The sequence below is a fragment of the Lathamus discolor genome, chromosome 6 (assembly GCF_037157495.1).
Source record: "Lathamus discolor isolate bLatDis1 chromosome 6, bLatDis1.hap1, whole genome shotgun sequence".
Taxonomy (NCBI): domain Eukaryota; kingdom Metazoa; phylum Chordata; class Aves; order Psittaciformes; family Psittacidae; genus Lathamus; species Lathamus discolor.
Window position 1 is genome coordinate 35,537,968 of NC_088889.1, and position 26,031 is coordinate 35,563,998.

The following is a 26,031-nucleotide window of genomic DNA, read 5'->3' on the forward strand; positions in this document are numbered from 1 at the left end:
CAGACACGAAGACAAAGTATTCTTATTTCTTACAGTACACAATTTTGAATACTTTCTACTGCTCATTTACTGAATTAGTATCCTGTCTAACATCCCTACCATCTGTGGAAATGCACCTCAGAAATGCAAGGAGTGCTGTTTTCTATTTAAAACTGAAACACTGTTGAAAAGACTGTGATATTTTTTTGGAGAGGTGACTGCCTTCGAATGTTTTCCTCCACTTTGTGTGTCACCAGAGGTCTGGAAAATACCCTCATGGGATTAAAGAAGCACATAAATCTATGCATATTTAACATCCCATTATAGGAAGCACAGTGGACACTCGCATTTTCATTTAGATTGTTTTAAGATGGTAGAATAAACTTTATAAGCAAACAAAATGTTCAACATGGACAATTTTCCAAACTGAAGGAAACCTTATTAAAAAAAAAAAAAAGAAAAGAAAAAAAAGAGCATGAGCAGATGTTCTGAGCGGTTTATGGAAGAGCTAGATCCCTGGGGCTAGGGCAGACTTTGAGCAATATTGTGCACGTGTCCCATGCACAAATGTTTAACAGTTTTTAATGAAGAACCTGGAAAACTGAAGGAGTTAATTAAAGAAATGACAGTCTTTAAATGGCCTAAAAATAAATGTATAAAACCAAGTTGTTTACAAGGAGGTTTGGACCATTACAATATGGTTTCACCCTAAGATCTGTAATTTCTGTCATAGATATTGGATACATTGAAATGAAAAAAAAAAGCCTTGACTTTGTTCTCTGTCTTTATTTAGGAAAGTAAATTGCCCACAAAGTCCATACCACCTCAGCCAAGAAGGCCTAGGTATTTACCTCTTTCCCAAGGACAAAAAGATTAATATTTTGGCTGCAAACTTATGATTTATAAATGACATAAAAATACTGGTTATAGAGTATCTGACAAAACTATGAGGAGCAAGGTTAGATTGGAAATTTGAAAAGAAACCAGAATCATCTGATCTGAAACTGAGTGTGACAGCTGAGAGCAAAGACCTGGTGAAACGGCTCGTAGCTGTCAGCTGGGGTGGTCATTCCACCACATTCTTGCCTGGAAAGATGGAGAAGGGTTGAACCAAGCAGCGAAGTGAGTGAGGAGCACTAGGATGTCAGTCTGTAAGATATTAGATGTATAACAGGATCAAAAAATCTGATTCAAAGATAGCGAAACCTAGGAGATGGGTTGTTGATATTGACTTTAGATTGGCAATGGTATTAAGGAGTATATGAAAATTTATTGCTTACACTTATAGTTTAGACCAGGTCAATCTGAGAATAAGACAGCTTGTTTATATGCCTTTAAAATACCATTTTTTGTCAACTGTTACATTACGTTACACTGAAAATAAAAGATGGGGAGTGCAGTACCACTTTAGTATAAAATGTGAGCAGGATATTGATAAAATAATAGATTTCTAATGACTTCCACAAACACCACTTCCTAGACTTTCATTAATACTTAGAGCATACAGTTTCTAGTTTCATGCATCTAAAAGGCTCCTCTTAAGAAGAACTCCACTCAGAAAGGTAAGCTGCTGCATAACTTACTGTACCGTAAGCAATGCAATTTCTTTTTTTTGTGTATTCCAGTGCTTCAGATTGGAAGGGAATTGAATACTTGGGAAAAATAGCACTATTTTATGTTGGACTTTCTATAGGGAAGTATTGTGAGTGCCTTTTTTATCTTCTGATAAAGACTGGTAACCTCAGTACTCAATCCACATAAGATCTGAATTATCTCATTGTCTTGGTTTGGGAAGAAAAGGCCAGATAATAGGATTCAAGTTCAAGGAAACAGGATTCTTGGCAATTTCTGTTTCTGATTTAACTGGAAATATAATGATAAAAACCTTTTTTATGGTATTTCAGCATTTCTGCCTCCACTCTTGCACAGAAATTTATACACAGAAGGTAGAACTTTAAAATGTGTCAGGATGTGAAGAAGGGAGATTGAAAGCTTGGGTTGTGTATAGCTATCCTCAGAAACTGAAATTCGTGTACAAGCATGTGACAAGAATGACAGAGACACAAACCTCACTTAATTACACTGAAGCATGCTCTACAGATGGATACAATAAAGAAAAAGGTTAGTGTTTTGCCAGGAAAAAAGGAAGTGGCCCCTTCTCAGCTGAGAAAGTTGGGACTGGAAGGCTTTTCTAGAACTTTGAGTCAACTTACTTAGAAACCCCTACAGAGATTTTACTAAAATTTTACACACACACATCTCTGGTGTTTTACATGGGTAGGGATGCATTAACGTCATAACTTACTGATGGCTATATGACTCCCTTCACCTGGATAGTCATATGAGTGGAAGACTTTAAGTTCTAGTCCCAGCTTCTGTTAGTATTTTGGGAGGTAATTTACAGAATCTACAAGCAGATGAAGTTGTTCTCATGTTCAATAGGTTTAAATCCTTTTTCCTGTTCTAATACAATATTCAGATTATTTGGGCCGACTCATTCTGTTTCTGATGGAGTTTTCTGATTGTCCTTATTCATATGTTACCTTTCCTGTGTTTCTTAAGAGAAATTATCTTATCTTTAAGGGTGAACAGGGTGTTTTGTTCCAAAATCAAGTCTGACTCAGACAGGTGTGTTTTAGCATCAGGTTTGTTCACTGTACTTTATCAAAACGAGGAGATTATTTTTGTTTTGCATAGAAATTTGTGGCTCATTAGCCAAGGGATGTGGGGAATTTTTCTAGACTCAAATTTGTCACCATTACACACCCACACCCATGAGTCAATTATTTCATTTTGCTGTCATACAATGAATGCAGACTTTTGGAAGGTGCCAGACTGTCAGCTTTGAAGTCTACAGAACGGGTTTTGCAGAGACATCAGCAGTACCAGTTCTCCTTGTGCACTTCGATCTTTCTGAATCACTGTGTCTTGACTATAAAACAGCCTCCATTATATCCAAAATCTAGGTATAACTTGCTATCTGCTAGGATATTCTGCTTTTTTCCTATCCGAAAGTGTCCCAAGTATATGGCTTTTTATTTCCTTAGTTCATTTGGATACACTCTCAGGCACCTACTGGATTGAAAGACCTCTAATTGTAGTGCTGCCTTGTGGTCTGAGTGGACAGTAAGTCTGGCTTCCTTTTCTTGCTCCAGGGACTGCCCTCAAAATTGACATGGAGAACTGTTCCTGCGGGCAGTTTGCGTTTTCACTACCTTATCACTGCAGATAAACTTGAAGGATCAGGTTTTCCAGGCTATTAAATCAGCATCTCTCTAAGCTGCTAGTTTCACAGAATAACCAACTCTCAATTATGCAGCATAATGTCAGTAGTAGAATAACACAAATAAAACAAAACCAAGGTTGATACAAAAGGCATATAAATTAGACAGTAAGGATACATTTAGTGTGCTCACCTTTGAAAGGCTAGCAAGTGGATTCCTGTTGAGAACAGAGGCTGCTTTAAGCATGCAGGACGCAGCTGGGTGCCAGCAGGATGAACGTTACTCCATTCAGACATAGTGCCGTGGCCAGGAGTGACGGAGGAAGGCAGGGCCTGGTCAATCCACACTGTGGGTTTCATCCAGGAATCACCAAAGAATCCATCCAGGTATCATCAAACCTTAAAAATTTAAGTTTCATTGAAGATATTATTTCTTCAAGAAAATATGTTGCTGAACCTAATCAAAATAGGGAGATAGTCAATGCTCTGTGGTATTTTAAGTGAGGGGATTGTTGCTGAGAGAAGGGGTGATTTTTCTCTTTTGGCAAATAGAAAAAATGCTGGTTTATGAGAGGTACAAATTCTTTGGCTGCAATAAACAAATCTTGCCCAGGGCCAGGGAGGCAAAGCTAAGCTAAACTTTCTCCTCCCCATCTCTAGCCATATCATCCTGCAGCTGTGCAATTCTCCAGGGATTAGTTTGTGGACACACTAGCTAGCTCTCAAACAAAAAGCTTCAGTCTTTGTTTTTGGCAATGAAAGCAGTGAGAAGCAGCAAGGCAGGCACATAGGTTGTGCTGAAACTTTTGGGATGATTTCTCCCATGAACCTCCTGGGGGTAGGACCAGAGCAGCAGCATTGCTTGCCTGTCACTGTGAGGTACCCTTTCCCAGCTGTGTTGAAAAGAGTAACTGCATTTAAAACGGTCTTGCTTAGTCTGAGAAAATTAGGCTGAGTAACCAAAATATTAAGCAGTTTGCTTGTTTTGGGCTCTAGGGTCCCGCATTTAGGTACCTACACACAGTGTGATTGAGTGCCACAACAGCTTACACAGGTAGTTCAGCCACAAACAAGTAAAGACTTGCACAACCAAGTGAAGGCTGTAAAATGCACTATCTGATGTGCAGAGGGCTAGTATGGATTTACTATATAATAAGATCAGAGAAAGCAGCCTGAGTAGTAGTAAGTCACCTCAAATTTCCTGTGTCTAGGCACAGTTATCAAGAAAGTTGCAGTAAACAAACTTACTAGCTGCCCCTGTCCTAATCTTCATGCTACTGTGGTTGAAACTGAGAAGAAACATGAAGCTATGCATGGATACAGTTTTGATGGCACTGATTTCTATAAACATTACAGAATATGAACATCTATACTGATACTGTTGACTTTAGCCACATACAGGTTCTAGTAACAGTGAATGCTTTAATGTTGTTGGCTTTGCTCATTCTACCTTGACAAATTATGGATGATATGTTTAATTTCCCATTACTGAACCTGACTGCTCCTTAGATTATGGGAGAACTTTTATTTTCTTTTGCTGATGGAGAACTGAGGTACATTGTAGGGCTGTGTCCAAATTACATAGGAAGGTATGGCAGAGCAGGTAACTGAATGTGCTTTAGCTGAACCCTATCTCAGTTCTTTCATGCGTATCTTCAGCCCTGCATAATTCTTCCTCACATATCAAATTCATTCAGTTTTCCTTCACAAGAGTAAAGACTCTTTTAATGCCTCAGGGTCTGAAAGACCTCTTCTTTATTCCTTGCTTCATGAAGGTTTGCAGGGAAATAGCATGAGACTGCTGGCTTCAACACTGAGATTATGCTGTTGGTACATTTCACAAAAGATGCAAATAGTGGTTTCCCTTGTATTTCTGATATCTGAGAGAAATAAACACAGGGATGAATCGTTTCAATGAAGAAAGAGAGAAGTGGTGTCAACAAGAAGAAGCAGGGATTACGCTTGCCTTCTGTTTGAGGGCTGCTGTACTCTCAAGTGTCAAGCTGAGAAGCAGTGCTCATGTCCTGCAGGGACAGCAACGGTAACGCTTTTTTTATTTAGTCAAAAAGACTTTTGTCTTTATGGTTGTATTAGATAGTTATCAGCATCTCTTGACTGAAGCCCTCAAAAACATAATCTGAGGTAGTTCTTTTTAACTCGATGCACACAGTCTGCCTTATAAGGCAAGGAAGATGACATAGTAAATATGAAATAACATCTCATACTAGTGTTCCATGGACTTCCTGTTCAGCTTCCAACGTACTTCAAAGCTTTGTAGCTGTCTGGTCTCCAGCTGTCCTACAAACAACCTCTTCACCCATGAAGCATGCTGTGGGTAGGGGCAGTTGTTTCACAGGAACCCAGAATACATTGTGTTCCCAGTGTAGGTTCTTGCCTGACTTTACCTCCGGTGGAACAGGAAGAGCTTGAGCTGGACTGTCCTCAGAGCTGCTTGCAAACTATTCTCAGAAACAATGGCTGATGATTCATCTGGCATCGTCATCAGCAATCTCCAGGCCTGCCTTTTAACAAACCTTCCCATAGTAAAGAAAGGGGACCTTCCTAGACAGGAGCATGTATGTTTTAGTGGTGGATCTACAGAAGAGCAATCTGGTTTTAAGACGTCTTGTAATCAAGTGATTACATATGCTTGCCTGAGATCAGACAGTAAGCAAATTTAGCAGCTCTGGGGACCCTTGTTCCAGCATTGTGCTCACATGATGTGAGCATGCTGACTCATCCATGTGTGGGAATATATAAATGCCTGCTTATAGCATGTTTTTACAAGTTTTAGTAATAAAGTAGAATCTGTGAGGTTGCAATACTTTCTATGACAACAAAACACTGTTGCCGCCAATATTTTAACTTAAAATTGTTATAGTTTGAAAATGAAACTGAGTACCTTTTTTCATTCATCCTAGTGACCCAGAGGGTCACTGATTTAATGTTCATAATCCTTGAAAGTTATTTCTTTGAGTAAACATTTGCTGGAAGATAGCCTGTCAGGGTGATATCTTTTGCAAATGCCTGATTTAATGCTACCACAAGAGACTTTTCTTTGGTGAGCCCAAGACAAGACATGGGGTGGCATACCTAGAGGCATGCATGCTAGTATAATGACAGCCCAAGTGATATTACAATATCTGAAAAAGAAAGATCCCAGAATAGGGAAGATTGATGGTGTTTACCTTCTGCAGTTGCTAGCAGTGAAAAGATACTGGTGACTGATGAAGACTAAGATACATTAATGAAGGGTGCTCGTACTACTCATCAAGAATGAGAGTTGACAGAGGTTAGATATCATGCTGGCATCTCTGGGAATGAAATGTATCTAGTGAGGAAAGCCTATGTAAGCACATATGGAAGACATCCACTCAAAAACAAAATTACGGATGTTTGCAACATGAAATACATGAAATATTTATCTAAGGAAGTTAGAACCATGCTAAAAAAATTGTCTACTGTACTAAAAAAAAATATAAATCTTGGGGAAAGATTAAGTATTGGTCTAGAAGGGTGAAACAAAGAGAAGTAAAAATGAACAAAGCAAATCTTCAGCATGGGGCTGCAGGGAATGCTTGTGGTTGTTAAAGCAGACATGGCTCTGCCAGAAATAAACACTTCTTTCAGTTTTTTGGTTGTGTTTTTTTTTTTTTTGGGGGGGGGTGTTGGTTGGTTTGGGGGGTTTGTTTGTTTGGGTCTTATTTTTTTGTGGTTTTTTTTGTGTGTGTGTGGTTTTTTGTATTTTTTTTCCCCCCAATAAGCTTTTAACTGAACTTTAGTTATCCCTATTAGACTGGTGGATATAAATAGTTATCACAGGAGAATATTAAAGTCCTTGAAGCTCAGTTGATTAACAGCATTTAAGGCTGTAGCATGTTATTCTAAAGCAGGGAAATTTAGCTTAAAACCCCTAAATCCTTCAAGTGTTTTTTTTTCCCTCTCTTTTTTATCTTCTTCTCTTACACATCAGTAGATGAAGTCAGTTCTGAGTGTTTAATTATGTTTCCTTAAATACCAAGAGCACACCAAAAGGTATTTAAGCACTATACGTGTTGTACTTCACAGAGCACAACACAGAGATGGCAGGAGAATGTACAGAAAAGTGACCTTTCTTGGGATGCATCAGCTCACACACCTTCCTGGAAAAGACAAAACAGCAAAGACAAAAAAATAGCCATGAGAAAAAAAAAAAAAAACATCAACAGCAGAAACCTGCATTGCTGTATTACCTTCCATGTAATCTGAAAATACTTTTTCCAAAATTTGAAAGCATTTCATAAGAGCAGTCAGAAGCATATTGGTTTTTTTCTTTTTCCTTTTCAAAGCAAAGCAAAGTTCCACCCTTGCTGTCTGTCTCTCTTTTTTTCTTCTCTCTTAAGAAAAAAAAAAAAAAAAGTTTTGAGAATTTCATTTTTCTATTCACTGCAGTCCTGGCCAAAGTAAAGCCCTCTTTTACATTGACGTCAAGATCTTTACTGAGATTAGGGTTTCATTTCTCTATTGCAGCAATTAGCTAGGGAATGTATAAAAGGCTTCAGGGAAGCAAGTTAGGACTCCAGAGGGGAAAGCACTTTACACCATAGGCAGATAGCAAGAGAGAGGAGGACGAGAGGAGGAAGGCAGGAATACAGAGAGGCGGGAGAGGGGTGGGGGGGGGGGGGGAGGGAGAGAGAGAAGGAGGGAGGAAGGGAGGGAGGAACAGAAAGTTTATGTACATAAACCCTTTTTTTTTTTTTTTATTAAATGTATTGTTGCACCTGGTAGCTAGCTTTACTGACACAGAATTGAGAGCTCTGTTCAGTGCTTAAATAGCTGAGAAACAATGGGATAGTGCAGGGAAGTTAACAATTAACAGTCTCAGCTTAAATTTTGTGACTGCAGGGAACTGGAAACACAGCTGCCTCTCTCTTCAACAAAATCAGGTCTCCTGCTTAAGGGAAGAATTTTTGTTAACATCTTAGTTTCTGAAAAATAAGCAGCTCCGAGTTGAATGACTATCGTGCAGTTATGGTTTTAACCAGCCTGCTCATATTTAACTATCTCTGCTCATTTTAAAGAGGGAAGCTGAGAGAGGGGTAATAAGGCTTTAGAAATCTTTTTTTACTTTACTTTTTTAAATGAGAGTACAGAGCAAAAAAGGGAGCTGAAGGTATCCAGCTGAAAAGAAGCAGCAAGGAAGATGGGTCTGCTAAGTGTGGATTTGTTGATCACGCTTCAGATCTTGCCGGTCTTTTTCTCCAATTGCCTCTTCCTTGCTCTCTATGACTCTGTGATTCTCCTGAAGCACATGGTGCTATTTCTGAGCCGGTCCAAATCTGGGCGCGGTGAGTGGCGGAGGATGCTGACCTCGGAGGGGCTGCGCTGTGTCTGGAACAGTTTCCTCCTGGATGCCTACAAGCAGGTGGGTACACGGGGATGGGGACTGGCAGGCTGGGGTGGGTGAGCTGCCATAAACACCCCCATTGTCAACAGAGGAGGGAAGGAATGTCTCCGTGCAGTGAAGGCTACCTCCTATTTGATGTGAGACACAAGCTGAAAGGAGCAATACTTTTAAGTCAGGGACTAAGGGATCATCAGATCCAGGAGCTGCTGCCTCTCTGTTCTGCCACTAACTCTCTGTGCAGCCATGCCAGTGCCACTTATTTTAGCCATGCCTCAGTTTTCCCACCAGTAAGAATAATGATTTTCATGTTTATAAAGTACTTCAGGATCTTCATATAAGAACAACTGTAAAGTACTCTAGATGTTTTCACAGCTGTTTTGTTGTTTAAAATTGTCTGCCATGTGATATCCTCAGAGATTATGGAAAGACTGTATCTTCAGTTAGAGCTCTATATAGGTGGATGTCATCTATATAACAGACAGAATTGTTTTAATTAGAGTAAAAGATAGAAATGAACCTTTGTCGTTACACTGGCATTTTCTGTTGCTCATATGTTAGTTTTTATATTGGAGGAAGCATCCAAGTAATAGTAAAATTGGTCATGAAGTGAAACAGCCTTTTTTCTACATGAAGCAGTGACAGAGGGGTATGTCAGAGATTAAAAATGAACTTCACTAGCAGAGAGACAGCTGCCTGGAGATTTAAGCTAATAAAGCCAATAGCAGTTATACAACAGGTACTTTTTTTTTTTTCTTTTAAGTTTTGTACAGACATGACCCCGTGGTACTGCCCATGGTCAGGTCTCATGAGGTAGGTATAGTTCCCATTTATAGATTGAAAAGGTGGACCCCAAAAGATGAAATTTCTTGCACAGACTACTCAGTTAGTAAGTAGAAGTACCAAATTCAGAGCTTTTCAGCTTCCAAAACAGTGTTTAGTCTATTAATGTGTTGTCTTATTTAGACTATCTAATTTAACATACCCTATGATGTATGAGGTCACAGGGGATCTATCCAGATGATAGCTCTGTGTCTTGAAATATTTAATTTTATATTACCTTCCCTCAGTCCACTTTCACTCCCCTTCAATGGCTCTTTACCTAGAGATGTTAAGAGTTGGTGGTGTTGGTGATAGCTAGCTTTGTGATAGGTAATACAAACTGCTTAGCCTGAAATCCAACCCATGGGGACATTAGTTTTCAGTGTAAGACAAATGTAAGTAACATACTTTTGCCAAATGGGTCAACCTCTTAGTGCCACCCTAGGAATCAGCCAGCTGGCTACTCAAATAAAGTAATGCTGAATGAAGCTTACTATTCTCCTGGCCCTTCCAGTTTCTTTTTTTAGTCTCTTTACAGACATTAAGTAAGTAAATTTTACAGTGGCCTTGTTACATGGCATGATGAACACACTTATTCCCCTTTCACAGATGAGGCATAGTAGGACGGTTAACATATGACTTTGTCAAAGCTCCAGTGGAAGTTGGTAGCATGGCTCTGAAACAGCCAAGCTTCTAGTTTCCACATTTGCAACCTGTATGTGGGCCAGGGTCTGGAGAAGGTGTGGAGGTGTAAGGAACTTTATGAGATATTTTCAATCTCATTTTGCTTAAATAACACAAAATGATTTAACCTTTCTACACTATCCAAAGTCATACTTTGCCTTTTCTTCATTGTCCTTGATTTCAGCCATGGAAGCTACAGGAGGGTGACTCTATGCTATTTTTGGTCTTGGCATTGAAACTCATACCTTGAACTTTGGTAGTTAAAAACTCTGCCTTATCACCATCAGGTTGTTCAGGGCAATCAGGGTTTAAGGTCCCTAGAATGAGTTCTGGGTCTCAATGAACTCAGCAGAAAAATGCATGTAAACATAACCAACATAACCATATCACCTTGTTACAGAAGGGGAAAAAGTTACATTCAAGTTACATTCAAAAGTTACATCCTCAAGATGAAACTAATTGACCAACACTTCATGGAAAGACTCTTAATAGAATAGAATTTCTTAATAGAATTATGGGCTGTAGAGACAGAGTATCATTGGAAACCTTTGATTGTCACAGAATGGTGGATAAATGCAAAAGTCAAATTATAAAGGAGACACAATAAACTGAGGAGCAATATTAGGAGAAGAAAAGTCTTCACCTCCACAACAGAAAAAAATTTCTGCTGCTTCTGTAAGGAAGAGGAAGGAAAAAAAGTTTCAGCTGCAAAGCTATACTAGTAGAGTTGAAAAAAAATGAAATATACCTTGTTTTGGTATGTTTAAAGGGCATGAGAAATAGTGCAATACATTAAAGACTGTCCCACAAAGCATATTTTCCCTAAAATCATATTTTTCTAAATCCTGAATAGGACTGCCTGGTTGTGATATCTTAATCTTAGGCAATTAATGACGGTAGGAAATGAAGATATTAGGAAATCAGGGTGCTAATGTGCATGGCAAAATGCAATCTATACCACAACTGTGACTGCTTATTGCTTCAATTTGCTAGCTGAAGCCAGGTATTAGCAAAGTACTTAAGCAGGTGCTTAAGCTCATTGCATTGAGGAGCGTTTGTAAGATAATCATAATTTTTCAGCTAGAACAGCAGAATTGCAGTTGTCTGAGATAAACCAAAGCTAGACTGCCAGTTAATAGAAGACTGGATTAAAGCATTAACTATGCTTGCTTCCACCATGTTTTGTGTCACTTACACAGAACTCTTTCCCAGTACATTTCAGAACATCTTTCACAAAAGTACTTGATGTAAAATTTTCATTCACATTAAAAATTACTGGAAGCCATTCCAGAAAAACCCAGTGGGTAGATACTAGATTATGGAATAAAGTAAATTTACTACAAGAAAGAAGTTCTGCCTGGAAAGCACATAGCCTGTCCTAGAATTTATTTTGTTTCAAGACTAGTGTGCAAAAGAGATGATCTTGGAATAAAGTGTATTTGAAAATACCTATTCTGATGTATTTTCTCTCCCAGAAAACCTTTTGAACATCTTACCCAAATTTCAACTCACTTCTGTTCTTCTTGTTGTTGTTATCTTAATAACAACCAAATTACTTCACATGACTTTTTTTTTTTTAATTATATTATTGCACATGACTTTTTTGGCAAATATTTAATAGGCAAGATTACCTAGCAACAACTGAAGATTTTAAAAACCTCAGTGGAGAAGCAATGCAGTTTGTTGTACTGTATATATTCAGTATTCTTTTTTATTGGAACATTCTATATGATTTATTTTCTCCACATTTTCAAGTCCCAATAGAATAAACTTGATTTATCTTTCATTTATTTTTATTTTCTTATGTAAATTTTATCAATGATTAATATATATCTTTTTACTTAGAATCATAGAATAGTTAGGGTTGGAAAGGACTTTAAGATCATCTAGTTCCAACCCCCCTGTCATGGGCAGGGACACCTCACACTAAACCATCTCACCCAAGGCTTCGTTCAACCTGGCCTTGAACACTTCCTTAGCTCTTAGTTCAGTATCTGTCACACTCAGTGTTGACATTGTCTAGATTTCTAGATTTCTGATTTATAGAACATCCTCCTCCTGTTCTTTTCCAAGAGGCAAGTGTGTCTTACATTACAACGAGGGAGTATTTAAGACTTTAAGACAGATTAATTGTCTTAATAGTGATAATTAGAACTAGTAGCCAAGTTTTTTTAACTTTGCATAATTGAAAGAGTGCAACTATTTTATTTTAATGTTATTTTTCTAATTTGTATTTGTGTTCTGTTTATCTACAGAAGTGAGTGGATTGCTTCCTGAAGAGCAAGTCATGTATGTATGTGTGTGTAGGTATTTACACGTTCATATGTGTTTGTATGTATACAGATATATATGTGTGTGTATCTGTCTCTCTCTATATGTACATACATATATGTATATGTGTATAAATAAAAAAATACACACACACAAGCATACATAATCTGCTTTTTCAGGAGTCAGTCCTCTCTTTTCTCTGTATATGTATACACATATATATATGTATATGTATACAAATAGATATGAATTCAACCACACCTATTGATAACAGAAAAAAAACCCAGAGATTTTTGGGAGGGCGTTAGCTTGCCTTCTGCATGATTTATATAGGTCATCTGTACAAATGCCAGTGAGGTGTTTGTTTTAGCCCACAGCATGTGTACTCAATGTTTGATATTTCTTACAGAAATACAGAGAAAAAGCTAGAGAAGTCTTTAAAAATCCACTGTATTTACTTTTAAAAGTTTTTTTTTTTTTTTACCTGCTAAGTTCCATGCTTTATTTAGTACTGGAATTAATCTGCTTTCTAAGATTCCAAAGGTGAGAAATTGTCATCTCAAAGCGCTTTTTAAATGGGTACAAAAAAGGTTGCAAGCTTTAGAAGTGCCCAGTGGTGAGGCTTCATGCTCAGAGCTTTACCACAGTCAGATAAGAGCTGTGTTTCAGTAATGTGGAGCTACTGTTCCTGGCCTCCAGTGGAGACCTGTAAGGTTATTCTTGAGCAAATCTTCCATCTTCTCCACTTTGGTGTAAGGTCCTTAGGAGGAAGACCTTAATGGCATCTCATTGGAGCAGCCAAGTGCTTAGGAATGTTGTGGTGCACCTATGGGGGTAACAAGCATGTATACATGTATACACAAGTGTGTAAATGTATGTTACAGCCCTCAGAAGGATGCCAGCATCTCAAGCGATGGATGGTGATGGGTGTGTGTATGTACTTGTAAAGCATTTTACTGCCTTTAGAACAGGCCAGAAGCAAGTTCTGGCATGACAGGTCCAACATAGAGGGAATGGTTGGCCCAGAATCCCAACTTCTCAGCTTAGGTCCAGCTCTGGATGTAATAGCAAGTAAACTGGTTCAGTAAACACCCAGTAGGATTTTCCTCAGATTTCAGGGAGGCACAATTAATTTATCTTTGGTTACTTATGCCTGCCTGATAGGGACATAATTTATTCACAAAATAAATCAGTACGTGAAGTAGAACAGTCTGAAAACTGTCATGATAAAAGCATGCTACACAGCACTATCACAAAGCTAGACATGAAAGTAATGTAATGGCATGATTCTTTACACGCTCTTTGGCTGTCTTTTTGCATTTGGGGAAAATCCTTTAAAGGTTGAAACAAAGACAGAACCTCTATAATTATTTGTACTAAATTTGTCTGTTGAGGTAAGGAAGTGTCTCTCTGCATCTGACAGTGATGAAGAGAATTTGTGAAAGAGAGCATGTGGTATAGTTTCAGGGTTTAGAACTAGACACTGTGTGTTATTAAAAATCTTTTATTGGTTTTAAAAAGTTCAGCTTTAGCAGAATTGTTTTCATTGACATTTGCAAATGAAAACAATCTTGAAAGAAGTGAGAAAAACAAAACAAAACCACAATTAAAACCTTTCCTGCTGTGTTTGGAACATAAATTCAACAGGATTTGAGCTTGTCATTGTCATTATTTTAAAATATTGTCATTATTATTAATATATAATCATGTTTGTTATAGTAGTGTCTAAGGAACAACCTAGACCAGGGACCCATTGTACTAGGCAGTATCGTAAACGAGGAGCAGACAGTTTGTTCCATGGAATTTGCAGTTCAAAGACTCAAGACAGACAAAGGGCTGGAAAAGGAATGTGATGACTCCTATCCCCAATAGAGTCTCACTCTACTGGTTTCATTTTGTGGATCTAACTCCACTTCTTTGACACTGACTCTTTGCAGTCTTCCAGTTTCACCCATATGTGTGAAAAACTGGCTGAAAGGACTTGCCTTTTTGTCAAACCCTTGTGAAAGCCTTATTCAGCTGTGGTAGACACAGAAACTTTTCTAACAGGTACCACCCATGAAAAGGATTGTACCTGATCCTTGCGCTCAGCCTAGTTCTGCCTCTGAAACAAAATGCCCACTGTGTATTCATATAGTGCTAAAGCTGAGTTAAAAAAAATAAAATAAATAATTCAAATTAACTTCAAATGTCCGTCAGGTACTGACTAACACAGACACGTGAAAACCTCTGTCACCTGCAGGCAGAGTCCATAGGGGCAGCCAGTGACTCAGTGGCCACAATGTTGTAGGCTATGCTCCCATCCTAAGGGAAACATAAGCCCTTAAGAAGCTTACTGTGTGCTTCCTGGTCAGAGGAACTAAAATTATCCATTTTCTTTTAAGAGAGTGCAAAGCAAAAAGCTGTTTTATATATTCCCTCTGCCATGCATGCTTATTTTAGGACTGGCAGTTTTTAAGTAAAGAGAGTAGCATTTGACTAGTTATTTTTATCTGGACTGTGCCCTTTTATTTTGCGTCCCATTTCCCTCCTTCAGCTTCACACACCTGATCCTGAATAAAAGACTCTGGACTCTGGGAGAACTCCAGTCAATTCCAGTCTCGGCTCTCCAATTCAAGTAATCAATTCTCTTAAAGCAAGTTGCCACCTCCCCATGAAGAGCTCCCTCTCCCATATGCTACTCCAGACAAAGGCTTCTTGTAATTTTCATCCATTACAAATCTCAGTCATGTAAAGAAAACAGAAATAATAATTTGTATCATTCTCCAGCCAGAGTCTGATTATGATTTGGATGAAACACTGAGAAATATCAGGCTCAGAGGCTATATTTAGCTGGATGGGATCAAATCATATCAAAAGCAGATAATCTGAAAAGGAGCAAAAAGCTCCAGGAATTCAGTTCATTACAAATCTCTGGACTCCAGTCCCAAGCACAGCATGTCCATATTTAAATGGCTAATATCACAGACTGTTAATTGTCTGGCAACACGTTATTTTCTTTAGGGATTTGACACAGCCTAGTGAATCTGACAAACTGTTTGAAAGTCCCTCATTCAGGGAATGAAAGCCATATTCCTGCGCACAGGATCCTGGAAGGGTTATGCTAAAGCTGATGAAAGCAAAATAAGAAAAAAGAAAAGGTGAATGATAAGGTGATGTTTTGTCCGTGGGACTTTTCCAGTCCTCATGGAGAATGTACAACAAAGTTAGCAGTATGTGCTATTTCTAGCCTGTAGTTTATAAATAGGGCCTTCTTTCCTGCTCCTAAGTCTCATTCATTTTGCAGTGTGTGTGCTAAAGCATCAGCAACCTTATTCCCTGTTTACTCTGTGTGCAGGCTTGGAGAAGGAAATGCAGTACCAAGGCTGTTGAGCAAACACTAAATTCACACAGATGATGCAAATCACTACTTTAGTGGCAGGCTGGTTCTTGCTTTTGTCAATGGCTAGGCTGGCCCTCAGAGTTGGTTGGCCTACCTTGTGTGTCCCATGCAGGCTGCCTGGGAGTGGGTGTCTGCTTCCTTCCTGATTTCCACCTCTTCCAGAAGTCTGGCACTGAATGCCCAAATATTCATGCACATAAGTATGTGATCATAGAAATGCTGGTTTGCAAGCAAGGGGAATTCTGCTTGTTTGTTTCTCAGAATTTTTATATTTTGCTTGCCTTTGTGTAAGATTTCAAAAGCGCTTTGGCTGAATACATGGAGGTTTTTGTTTGTTTTCTCATTGCATTGATTTTCTTTTCCAAGAGCTATTTTTCTTTCAATAAATGACAACAAAGAAGAGAGCCAAGGCCTACAATGTAGATGGTCAGCAAGGATGATACTGTCATCCTGTGTCAATCAGGTTCTGAGCCTGGTGAAATAAAGAGTCCCATTGGGAACGTCAGTGTTTCATCAAGACCAATTAGTGGAGATGCTTCTGCTTATGTCTAAGCATTAATGACTGGGCAAGACTGCTTTTTGGAGTGCCTGACACTGGCACGGAACAAGGCACCGACCTAATTACTCCTCTACAAGAGCAGAAAATGCCTTGTGAATGCCTGCTTGGCAAGGAAGTCTCATTAAGGCAAAAAAAATCCAACATGAGCACTCCTAGGAACAGAAATTAAATTGATAGGTAACCTGCGGCCATGAGACTTGCTTCACAGCTCTGGGAAATGAAGAGAACTGCTATAGGGTGACATAGGGTATATTTGCACTTTATTTCCTAAATCCATCTTTTTAGTCAATAAGAAGCATAAGAGAAAGAATGCAAACTTGTATTGTTGGAGAACAGTGAAATTTGTTGCCATCCATGATTTCATTGTTGAATAGTGCTTGACAGGCATTCTCATGCTGGCATTGGATGGGAGTTTTGCTAATCTGTTCCTTCAGGGTTTGCAAACTCACTCAGGAATGAAACGTTTGGTAGACCTAAGTGAAGAGCTGATAATGAGGAGCTTACAGTCCGTAGCCTCTCTTTCTGCTTAATATGATCAAGAAGCAGACTGTGTTTTTTCAGTTAAAGAGTGTTAGTGTATTTTCAGTCATAACAGTTTTGTTAAAAGAAAACCAGAAGAGTGAGCGAAAACAGCTGCTCAGTTATTTCTTGTTCCCTGAGCAGCTCTGTTCACTGCTCAGTTTTAGATTTTCCTATCCTTTTTACCTTTATATATCTTCTGCTCTGAAGACTGCCAGAAAATATCAGAAATTTAAAGTATGTTGCTTGTGATTTGTGAGATAAATTACATGTTATTACTTCTTTTCTTTGACTGGATGAGTGCACACTTCTAAATACTGAGGTCCATTATTCATCTGGGGTGCGGGGGGGAGGATGCAGCATAGATATTTACATGTCAGGCTTTGCACAAAAAGCACATTTTGGGCAAGCTAGCTCTGAAAAAAACATTTGCTTGGTACTGCAAGAACAGGTAGGTACTCTATAGGTAAAGAAGGATCTGGTATTTTTGCAGATGTGAAGACGTGTTTCTTGAGATGTGCCTTTTTTGGTGGCTACCAACTTATCACAAAATGCTGAGTTGTGTAGCTGTCTTATGAATTGAGTGCAGCCTTCAGGATGATTATACGGCTGACACATGATCTTGACCTGTGTTATTTCTTTGCTCAAGTCTGGCCCTTTACCTTACTTACTCTTGCTTTGCCTTATTGCACAGAATGGCAGAGAGAAACGAGGTTTTCAACACCTGCACAGAAGAGTACCTAATACATGCTAAGGTGTAGGTGGCCTGTAGCAGCACTTAAATGTTGCAAGATGCATAATGCCACTTCTTAAATATTACAGCTTGAGTCTCTGAGCTTGCCTCTCTCCACATAGGTCCTTTCTTCTCAAAAATTGGGATACAGCTTTTTTCTTTCCTTGAGTGCAACATACAACATGCTCACACAGCAGGTCCTAAACTCAGCTATTTCAAGCCTCACTTGCTTTCAAAAGCGAATGAGCTTAAGGGGTTTTTTAACTGTCACTTAGGCTCTAGCAGATTTTACAGAGAGGGATACCACAAGCAGATGCGGTTTCTTGGAACATCACTTAATTCTCTTGCTGCGATGAAACCACAGCTGCACTTGCCCTGCATGATCGCCGTGTGCTTGGCCTAGAGAGGTTTGCAGGTCTTGAGCAGTGTTTCTTTCTGTTGCTCTCTTCCTTTCTGATCTCTGAGTGAGAATGGAAACACAGTTGTGTCCCAATTTACCCCATAGAAAAGAGTCAAAATGAAGTTGTTTATATTGTGTGCTAACATGCTGTGAGGCCATCTCATTTAGCTGTGAAATCTGGGAGCTTTAAGGGCAGTGTCTTACAAAGTTTGCTTTGGTAAGACTCTCTTCTGTTGCTGTTTTGTTGAAATAATGCTGAGTAGTAGTGCATGAATAGCTGTAGATTTGTTCAGGTAGTCAGGTTTCTTAGGGAGGAGATCCAGGATCCAGTATCTACAACATATTTGCCTCTGGATCTTTGCACAGCAGCAGTCACATCATTAAAGCATTCAGCTTTTAACTCAGCTTTTTACTGTGTCTGACTCACCAGGATACACTAAAATGTAATGTAAAATAGAAGTACACCAAAAAATCAGTTGTTTATTCAATTTTCACACAGTTCTTATTCAATGTTGAATTCTATTGACTTCAATTGGAGTGTAGCTTCAGAAATAAATAAAATATGAAAGACTTCAAAATTTGGCCTTAATATATTTCCTTCAAAACAACACTTCTAAGCATAACAAAATACAGGAGATAGAAAGAGTGAGGGAAATGCAAAAGGGTAATTGCATCACTGTACTAGACCATGATAATAAAGACAGATACATAGGAATTGCTGTAGCAAAGCTCATTAAAAACTAATTGTCTTATGTAATACTATTTTGTGGTTCTATAGCAGCTATCAGCCAAGGATCTTGGAGCCCTCTGCAGGATCCACCTCATTCTGGCAGTGTCTTCTGTGAGATGCTTATTAAATTGTCTTTTTTCTATAGGCAGGAAAATAGGTCAGGCAAAATGACTTTTCTGCAATTGCCTGTTTGGTCTGAGTTACATATGGGGTTAGAACTGAGAAGAGTTAATTTTCACTTCATCTTACTTCTGCCATCATATAAATTTTCCCCTTTTTCTGCTGCTTTCCCTCCAGTCATCTTGTAGGGAAATATTTCAGTAGAAGGACACACGTCACTGAACTCCTGAGGAGATTACTGCAGCGTGGCTAGAAAACCCTTTGGAGATCACAGTCTTGAATGGTCCACTGTTGAAGCAGAATGATATACTGAGTGTGCATTTGCAGAGATCTCTTATGTTTGGTACTTGAGTATTTTTATTCTTGGGCTGCAGGATGGAAGAGAATATATATATGTGAAATCTGTAAAACTCTCAAAATTGAGAGGCACTGCATGTGTTGTGAAGATCAGGAATACAATGCAGATTGATTTTTAACGAATCAGAAGAATAGCTTGAAAGGTAGAACGCAGTTCAACAGAGCCATGTGCAAACCACCGAATTCAGTCTGGACTGGTGAGGTACCCAAATCCATGCTGGGGGGGCAAATAGAAAGGAAGAAAAGGGACCTAGAAAAAGGGACCTAGGCACCATAAGCAATTCTCATTATCAGTCTCCTAGTCATCAGTCTACAGTTTTTCCAAAACAGTAATGATATTTTGTAAAAAGCAAACATCTGGGATGTATAAAACGTGCAGCCTGTGAGAAATATGAAGTAATTGTTTGATTATTCTGAGAATTACTAAAAACTCTTTTGAAGTTTTGAACTCTGTTCTTCAAGAAGACATGAACCAAGTGAAGAGAATTCAGAGGATGGCAGTGAAAAAAAGTCATGTCTAGACAATTTGTCTCACAGAGAAAAGTTAGAATAAATTGGAGGTAGTCCATCTGAAAGCAAACAAGAATCTGCAAATGCATAAGGGTGGACAGTACTATGTGTGTACTGGACAGGAAAGACAGATTTCAGATCAAATTTTTTAACAATAAAGAAGTAGTATACCTGTCAGGAATGCCACATTTCCCTGTACTGTGAGTGGAGATGGAATAAATGAGCTTTTTGTAGCTTCTGCTTTTGCTGATTTGAAATATCTCAATGCTAGTATCCATGCTGATAGATAGGTGTACTCTTTAAGCAGGTGACTCTATTTATTTAAAGAGGGTGGTCATAAAGATACTGGACAAGCAAGTTATACTAATTTGCTACGTTTTAATTTGTTTTGCCATCAGGTGAAGTTGGGAGGAGAAGCCCCAAACTCCAGTGTAATCCACATAGCCAAGGACAGCGATGGCAGCAGTAGCAGCTGGAACAGTGTTGGTAGCAAGTGTGGAGCCAAATGCCACCTTCTGGATTTTGCCAACTCTGAGAGGCCACTTGTGGTCAACTTTGGTTCAGCTACCTGACCACCGTTCACAAGCCAGCTGGCGGCCTTCAGCAAGCTGGTGGAGGAGTTCTCTGGTGTGGCTGACTTTCTGTTGGTCTACATCGATGAGGCTCATCCATCAGATGGCTGGGCTGCCCCTGGCATCTCTTCTTCTTCATTTGAAGTTAAGAAGCACAGGAACCAGGAAGACCGATGTGCAGCTGCTCATCAGCTCCTAGAGCACTTTTCCTTGCCACCTCAGTGCCAAGTGGTGGCTGACTGCATGGACAATAATGCCAATGTGGCCTATGGGGTTTCATTCGAGAGAGTATGCATTGTGCAGAGACAAAAAATTGCCTACCTGGGAGGCAAAGGCCCCTTTTTCTACAATCTGCAGGAGGTTCGGCTTTGGCTGGAACAAAACTTCAGCAAAAGATGAAATTCACTCTCTACAGAAGCTGTGTCAACAGATGTGTCCCTTTAAGATGACGTAAAAGGGAAAAAAAGAAAACATATGCTGGTTTGAATAAGGCCTTTCAGAAGACTGCAGGAGAACACATTTGATAACAAGGTCAAATGAATGTCAACTAGCAAAATAAAATGAAACAATAACCTAACTACACAGAAACGTTATTGTACGGAAAAAAAATCCCACTCCTGCGCCCGCTACAGGACAGAAGAGGTGAAGAGGCTTCTGCAAAAAGGTGCTGCTGCTGAGTGGTGAGACAAGACCTGTCTTGCAGTAACCTGTCTAATGAAGCGTCGGCTCTAGGGTGAGCCAGAAGTGTTGCTGCTGGGAATGCAATCCACTGAAAGGCAATGCTGTGGATTTCATCAGAAACTTTTCTTTACCCTCCTGCAAGTGACCTGGGAGGAGCCAGGGGGCTTGAAATTACTTTGCATAGAAATGCAGTGGAGTGTGTCTCTCTTGGTAGAGATTTTATTGTTCACAGGCTACAAGAACCACCATGCAGTGCATCCTGCAGGCAGACTGACTGCTGAGATCAAGATGAGACATTGTATGCTGATATTTGTACTCTCTATGGACGCATCTGCATATCATATTAATTATGTAATTCTATCTATATGTTTGTACTCAGTATACAAGCCTGGGCCTGTTCAGAAAGACGTTAAAATCTATGGAGCTGGACCAAAAAGACAAAGGTCATCAAACAAGCCTATTACAATTTGAAAACTAAAAACCCTGGACTATTTGTTAAAAAACGGTGGGAATCATCTAAATCATGCATCACGAGACAAAGCTCAGCTGATGCCAGCCAACCCTCAGTTCTCAGAGCTGACAACACACATTTATTAATATTCTCTTGTTCTCTTTGTTTCTTTACTCACCTCGAACTCCTGTCTAGCAATAGGCTTAAATGTAATTTCATTTTTATCTTTTTAAAAAATAACTTATTTCTCTCTTTTATTTTTATTCATTTTTAATGACCTTACAGATGTATTTTAGGGAAGGGGGAACTTATGCACAACTTTACCTCATTGAAATGGAAACCTATACTGTCTTTTATCCTGTTAACTGTAGTCACGCTGATTTTTGCTATCTTAGATACCTGCAACTAGTTTATAGCTAAATTAGTTTGTTTGGAAGTTCAGTTGTTTGCAGCTTTAGAACTGATTAGCTGCAGTTCTGCTATTGGTCTGTTTCACTCATGTTCTCAAAAGCCTTCCCAGAGATACAGGGAGGACAAATAGTGTGAATTCATGTGAATAAGTGTAAAAGATGGCAGAATTTCATACAAATGGGTCTGAGGAATTATTAATTATGTTTAAAGAGATACTATCAAAGGATGCATTAAGTTTAGGTATTTCTAAAAGTAAAATGATTTAATCAAACCTGATGAAAAAGCAAGTTTGCAATGTGCTAACCCATTAGAGCTGATAAATGAAAACCTGTACAGAGATGGACTATCCAATTTTTTCTCAATTTGGGTGGAAACATGAAACAGATAAACAGGATTTAGTAGCAAAAATCAAATTAGTTCTTCTAACTTCTTATTCTGCCAGTTGTCAGGAATGTAATATATTAATACTAGCATATGGAAGAACAGAAAATACATACATAAATATTTTCATTCTCACAATTTTGTTTTAATATTGCATATTTCTTCTTGTTTGGCTGTTGGTAAACTCAGCCAATGTACATTTGGAAATGTGTTTTCAAGCACAGATCTCAAATGACAGTGATTTCTCCCATATTCACATTCATGCTTCCCTTCCTTTTCATGTTTTCCTCAACACAGAGCTAAACATATACACACACTTTCACAGTTGGTAATGTGTATCAGAGAAGGGTGTAAAGAACAGTCTTCAGACAGTCTGGTGAGCCCCACTTTCCAGAAGGCATGAGTCTATATGCATGGGTATATGTATGTATGCATATATATATCTCATAAATTTTTATGCATGTGTATGCATACGCATGCACCACACTGGTGTCTAAGACCACTAATAACAATTATTCTGTCCTCCCATTCATTAATGTTGCTGTAACTTGTTCAATATGGAAGATTATTATACATCTGCATGAGTAACTGGACTTACATCTGAAATTTTAAACCTAGTATCAGAAAAACAGTAACATAGTTAAACTACATGCTTTATTTAATCCAGTGTCCTACCTCTGACTGTATCAGATGCTTCAGAGGAAGGTGCAATAATTTATTCTGGCTTTTTCATTAGCTTCAGCCCTTTTTTTTTTTTTGTCCTGTCTAATGTCATTGTTGGTGTCTCATCATCCCTATGAGAGGCTGATCCTAAGTTTTGAGACCTAAATAGTTCTTGAGGTGGAGAATGCCAAAATAAAACCCCATTATATTTAAGAACAAAGAAAACCAAATAAAACCAGATTTTTTTTCAGTTTTAAATTGACCGCTCTCCAATGTCAGTCTCATCTCTTGCTCTTATATGCTAAGCCAGTATAAATAGGAGTGATCTCAATTTTTCTCCTGTATGTCAGCAATAATATGCTCTGTATGGAAAACTATATATTTTTTGTTTGCTTCTTAAGCCAAACAATAATTCACATCCTCATGCAGGTCCATATTCTTTGCCTGTCTCTGAATCCCTTCTGGTTTCACTACACTGTCTTTTTACTCAGGTGAGTAAAGATCTAGATGCTACTCCAAGTGAAAATATGTATTCATACACCCAGCACAATATATTTTTCTTACTATATCCTATTCACCTCAAACCTTACTAATCCACAGCAATCCATAGCAACTGCATAGTTTTTGTAAAATTTAAACTAGTAAGTCTTTTTCTTCTTTTTTTTCCCCATCACACAGTTGAAGTTTAAACTGTTTGTCTGGAAAATGCTAGCCAAATGTTTAGCACAGCTGTTGAAACATACCTTTAGCTCAGAGGAGTGAGTCTGAATTGGTAATTCAGTTAGTTAATATCCCTTTGCATATCCAAAGTATTTTTCAAGTCAATTTTCTCTTTTTGAATTTCCTTTTTTTTTTTTTGTTTTTGTTATTCATCACATAGGATAAAGGAATTATAAAATTTGCTTCTGCAAATGGGAAATCCACAGTGATTTTCCACAAGAAAAAATACACAATAACTTAATTTCTTTCTTGGTAACATGAATGCCTTACCCTGCCCAAAATGTAAAGATAATTCATTCCAATTGATTATCAAGCAGAAATATATTCTGCAAATCCTTAAATTTCTCCAGAAAATTTATGGTAAAAAGCAGTAAAAGTATTTCAAAGAGAAATGGGTTTTGATGAAATATCACTAGTAAGTGGCTAATAGAAATAAAACCTCTTTTTTTTTTTTTTTTTTTTGGTTGACAAAATCAAAATATTTTATAGAAAAGGCTTTAAATTAAACTTCATGCACTGTCCTCAGTTAATGATAGAAATAGCCATATGTCAGATATTCCAAGTAACAGTGGGTTGGTTTGAGTCCAGGCAGAAATTTTGCTATCTTGCTAGCATTGTACTTAACTCTTGTCCTAGTCTGTTGTGAGGCTGGATTTGCTTTTGTCTGTTGTTCTCACTTTTCAGGGCACTAAAATCATATTACTCGAGGTGCTTCAGTGTGACATGCATATTGAGCAATAGTTCACAAAATAGCTGCCTGAAAGCATTCTGGAAGGCCATTGTAATAGAAACCCCAATACTGTGTCTCAACATTAGTATGGAAAACTTCCAGTACTTTTGCATTTTGAGCAAGGTAAAAAGCTATTGTGTGCTATTATCCTACAGTGTTCTGTGCTTAGCATCATTATTTAGCACTGTATAAAATGAACGTAAAACATTTTGTACAGATGAAAACAATAAAATTTAGCTCTTGCTTGTGTAGACAATGACATAAATTTCAGCCAGCAGGAAAACATGCACTGTCTCTTAAAAAGAAAGAAATATATTATAAAATATATTGTTGAAAAACTGTCTGAACACTTTGGAAAAAAAAAAAAAGCAATCATTTTTATGAAGGTGATCTTGGTGGGGAAGCTCACAAAGCTTCTAAAAAAGCTATCAGTGCTATGTGTTCAGGTGTGTGTGGGGAAAGTGGCTTTTCTGTGATGTGGAGTGTAGGTTTCTGTATGTGTGAAAGTGGCTTTTTTGTGGTATGGAGTGTAGGTTTAAGAGTTTTAAAGACTTTCATTCAGTGCTATAACCAAAGCAATAAGTGGTATTGGGTAGGGATTATTGGCCAGTTTTGTTCAGCTCTACACCGGTCTATGCTGGATCCATGTTCAGTGACCTTTGTGCCCAATTTGGAGGCTTCAGAGAAGAGAGACTGGGGTGAGACAATGAATGCTTGTGTGCTTATGAAGATCGCTAACAAAAGAGTAATTAACTCAGTTGGCGTTCAGATGCCCTCACATTGGCATTCTTCTGTGCACCTTAGTGTTTCTGTATTTGAAAGAGGGGTCTCTTTGGGGCTGCTAGTAAGATCACTGGGATGTAGGTGCCTGTGTGTACTGACTATGTGTGTGTCATTGTTTAAATATCAAAAATACACTTTGCAGGAGAGCCAGCAAAACTTTGTTACAATATGGTGCTCCATGAAATGTGCTTTCTAGATTTGTTTTTATTGTATTACAATAAATTGTAAAGGAAAATATACCTCTTCTGTGTCTTCTTATTCTAATATTGATGATTAATATGAAGTAAAATCTTGACATTAGATCAAGGAAACTTAGAACTGTATTTAATTCAATAGTCTATGCCACCCTGACTGGATCTTAAGCAATATGAGCAAATCCCATTATAAATGGTGGGACTGAATCTTGGTTAAAGAGTTTGATCACAGACAAATCAACTTCAGCTAATCTGAATATCATTTCCATGATCTGATATATTACTTGACTCACTGTATGTGCCTATGTACTTCTAATGTTCATGTTAGTGAATCCACTGGCTTAAATGTGTCTTACAGAGGTAATATGAAATGGAAACACATTGAGTGCATCCCGTTCAAATCCACCTTATTCTGCGTGGCTGCCTCACAGATAGATAGTCTGTTTAATGTGAAAGTCTGTGCATGTGTTTCTGGGGACATGCCAACACACACAGTGCATACAGGGTCTGCATCCTCTAAAGAGCATGTTCTGGCTGTACCTGCAATTGTGCTTGTTGGAGCACATGCATAAAACAGACACATGTGGGCTGCAGTATGAGTATGGTGTGTATTTTCATCCAGAATGCTGCATGTAAATATTTCTTGCAGAAATATGTGAATAATTTGCTTCACTTTCTTTCTTTTTCCACACCAGTGTCAAGATGTCATGTCCTAGCTTCCCTTGGCCATACCAAACTAAGTATTAATAAGATATTCTAATCAAGGATCCAAA

The 26,031-nt window shown here is 38.4% G+C and overlaps 1 protein-coding gene across 2 annotated transcripts; it reads left to right on the forward strand.

Moving 5' to 3' along the window:
- Positions 1-7,892: 7,892 nt before the first annotated feature.
- DIO2 (iodothyronine deiodinase 2) lies at positions 7,893-25,301 on the forward strand. Of its 2 annotated transcripts, none has more exons than XM_065685928.1 (2): positions 7,893-8,606; positions 20,071-25,301. In XM_065685928.1, exons 1-2 carry the CDS (start codon positions 8,385-8,387, stop codon positions 20,686-20,688), a joined length of 840 nt encoding a protein of 279 aa, XP_065542000.1. In that variant the 5' UTR covers positions 7,893-8,384; the 3' UTR covers positions 20,689-25,301. The 2 variants fall into 2 exon arrangements, with proteins under 2 accessions (XP_065542000.1, XP_065542001.1); XM_065685929.1 differs by having other exon boundaries at positions 20,071-20,643.
- The last annotated feature ends 730 nt before the right edge of the window (positions 25,302-26,031 follow it).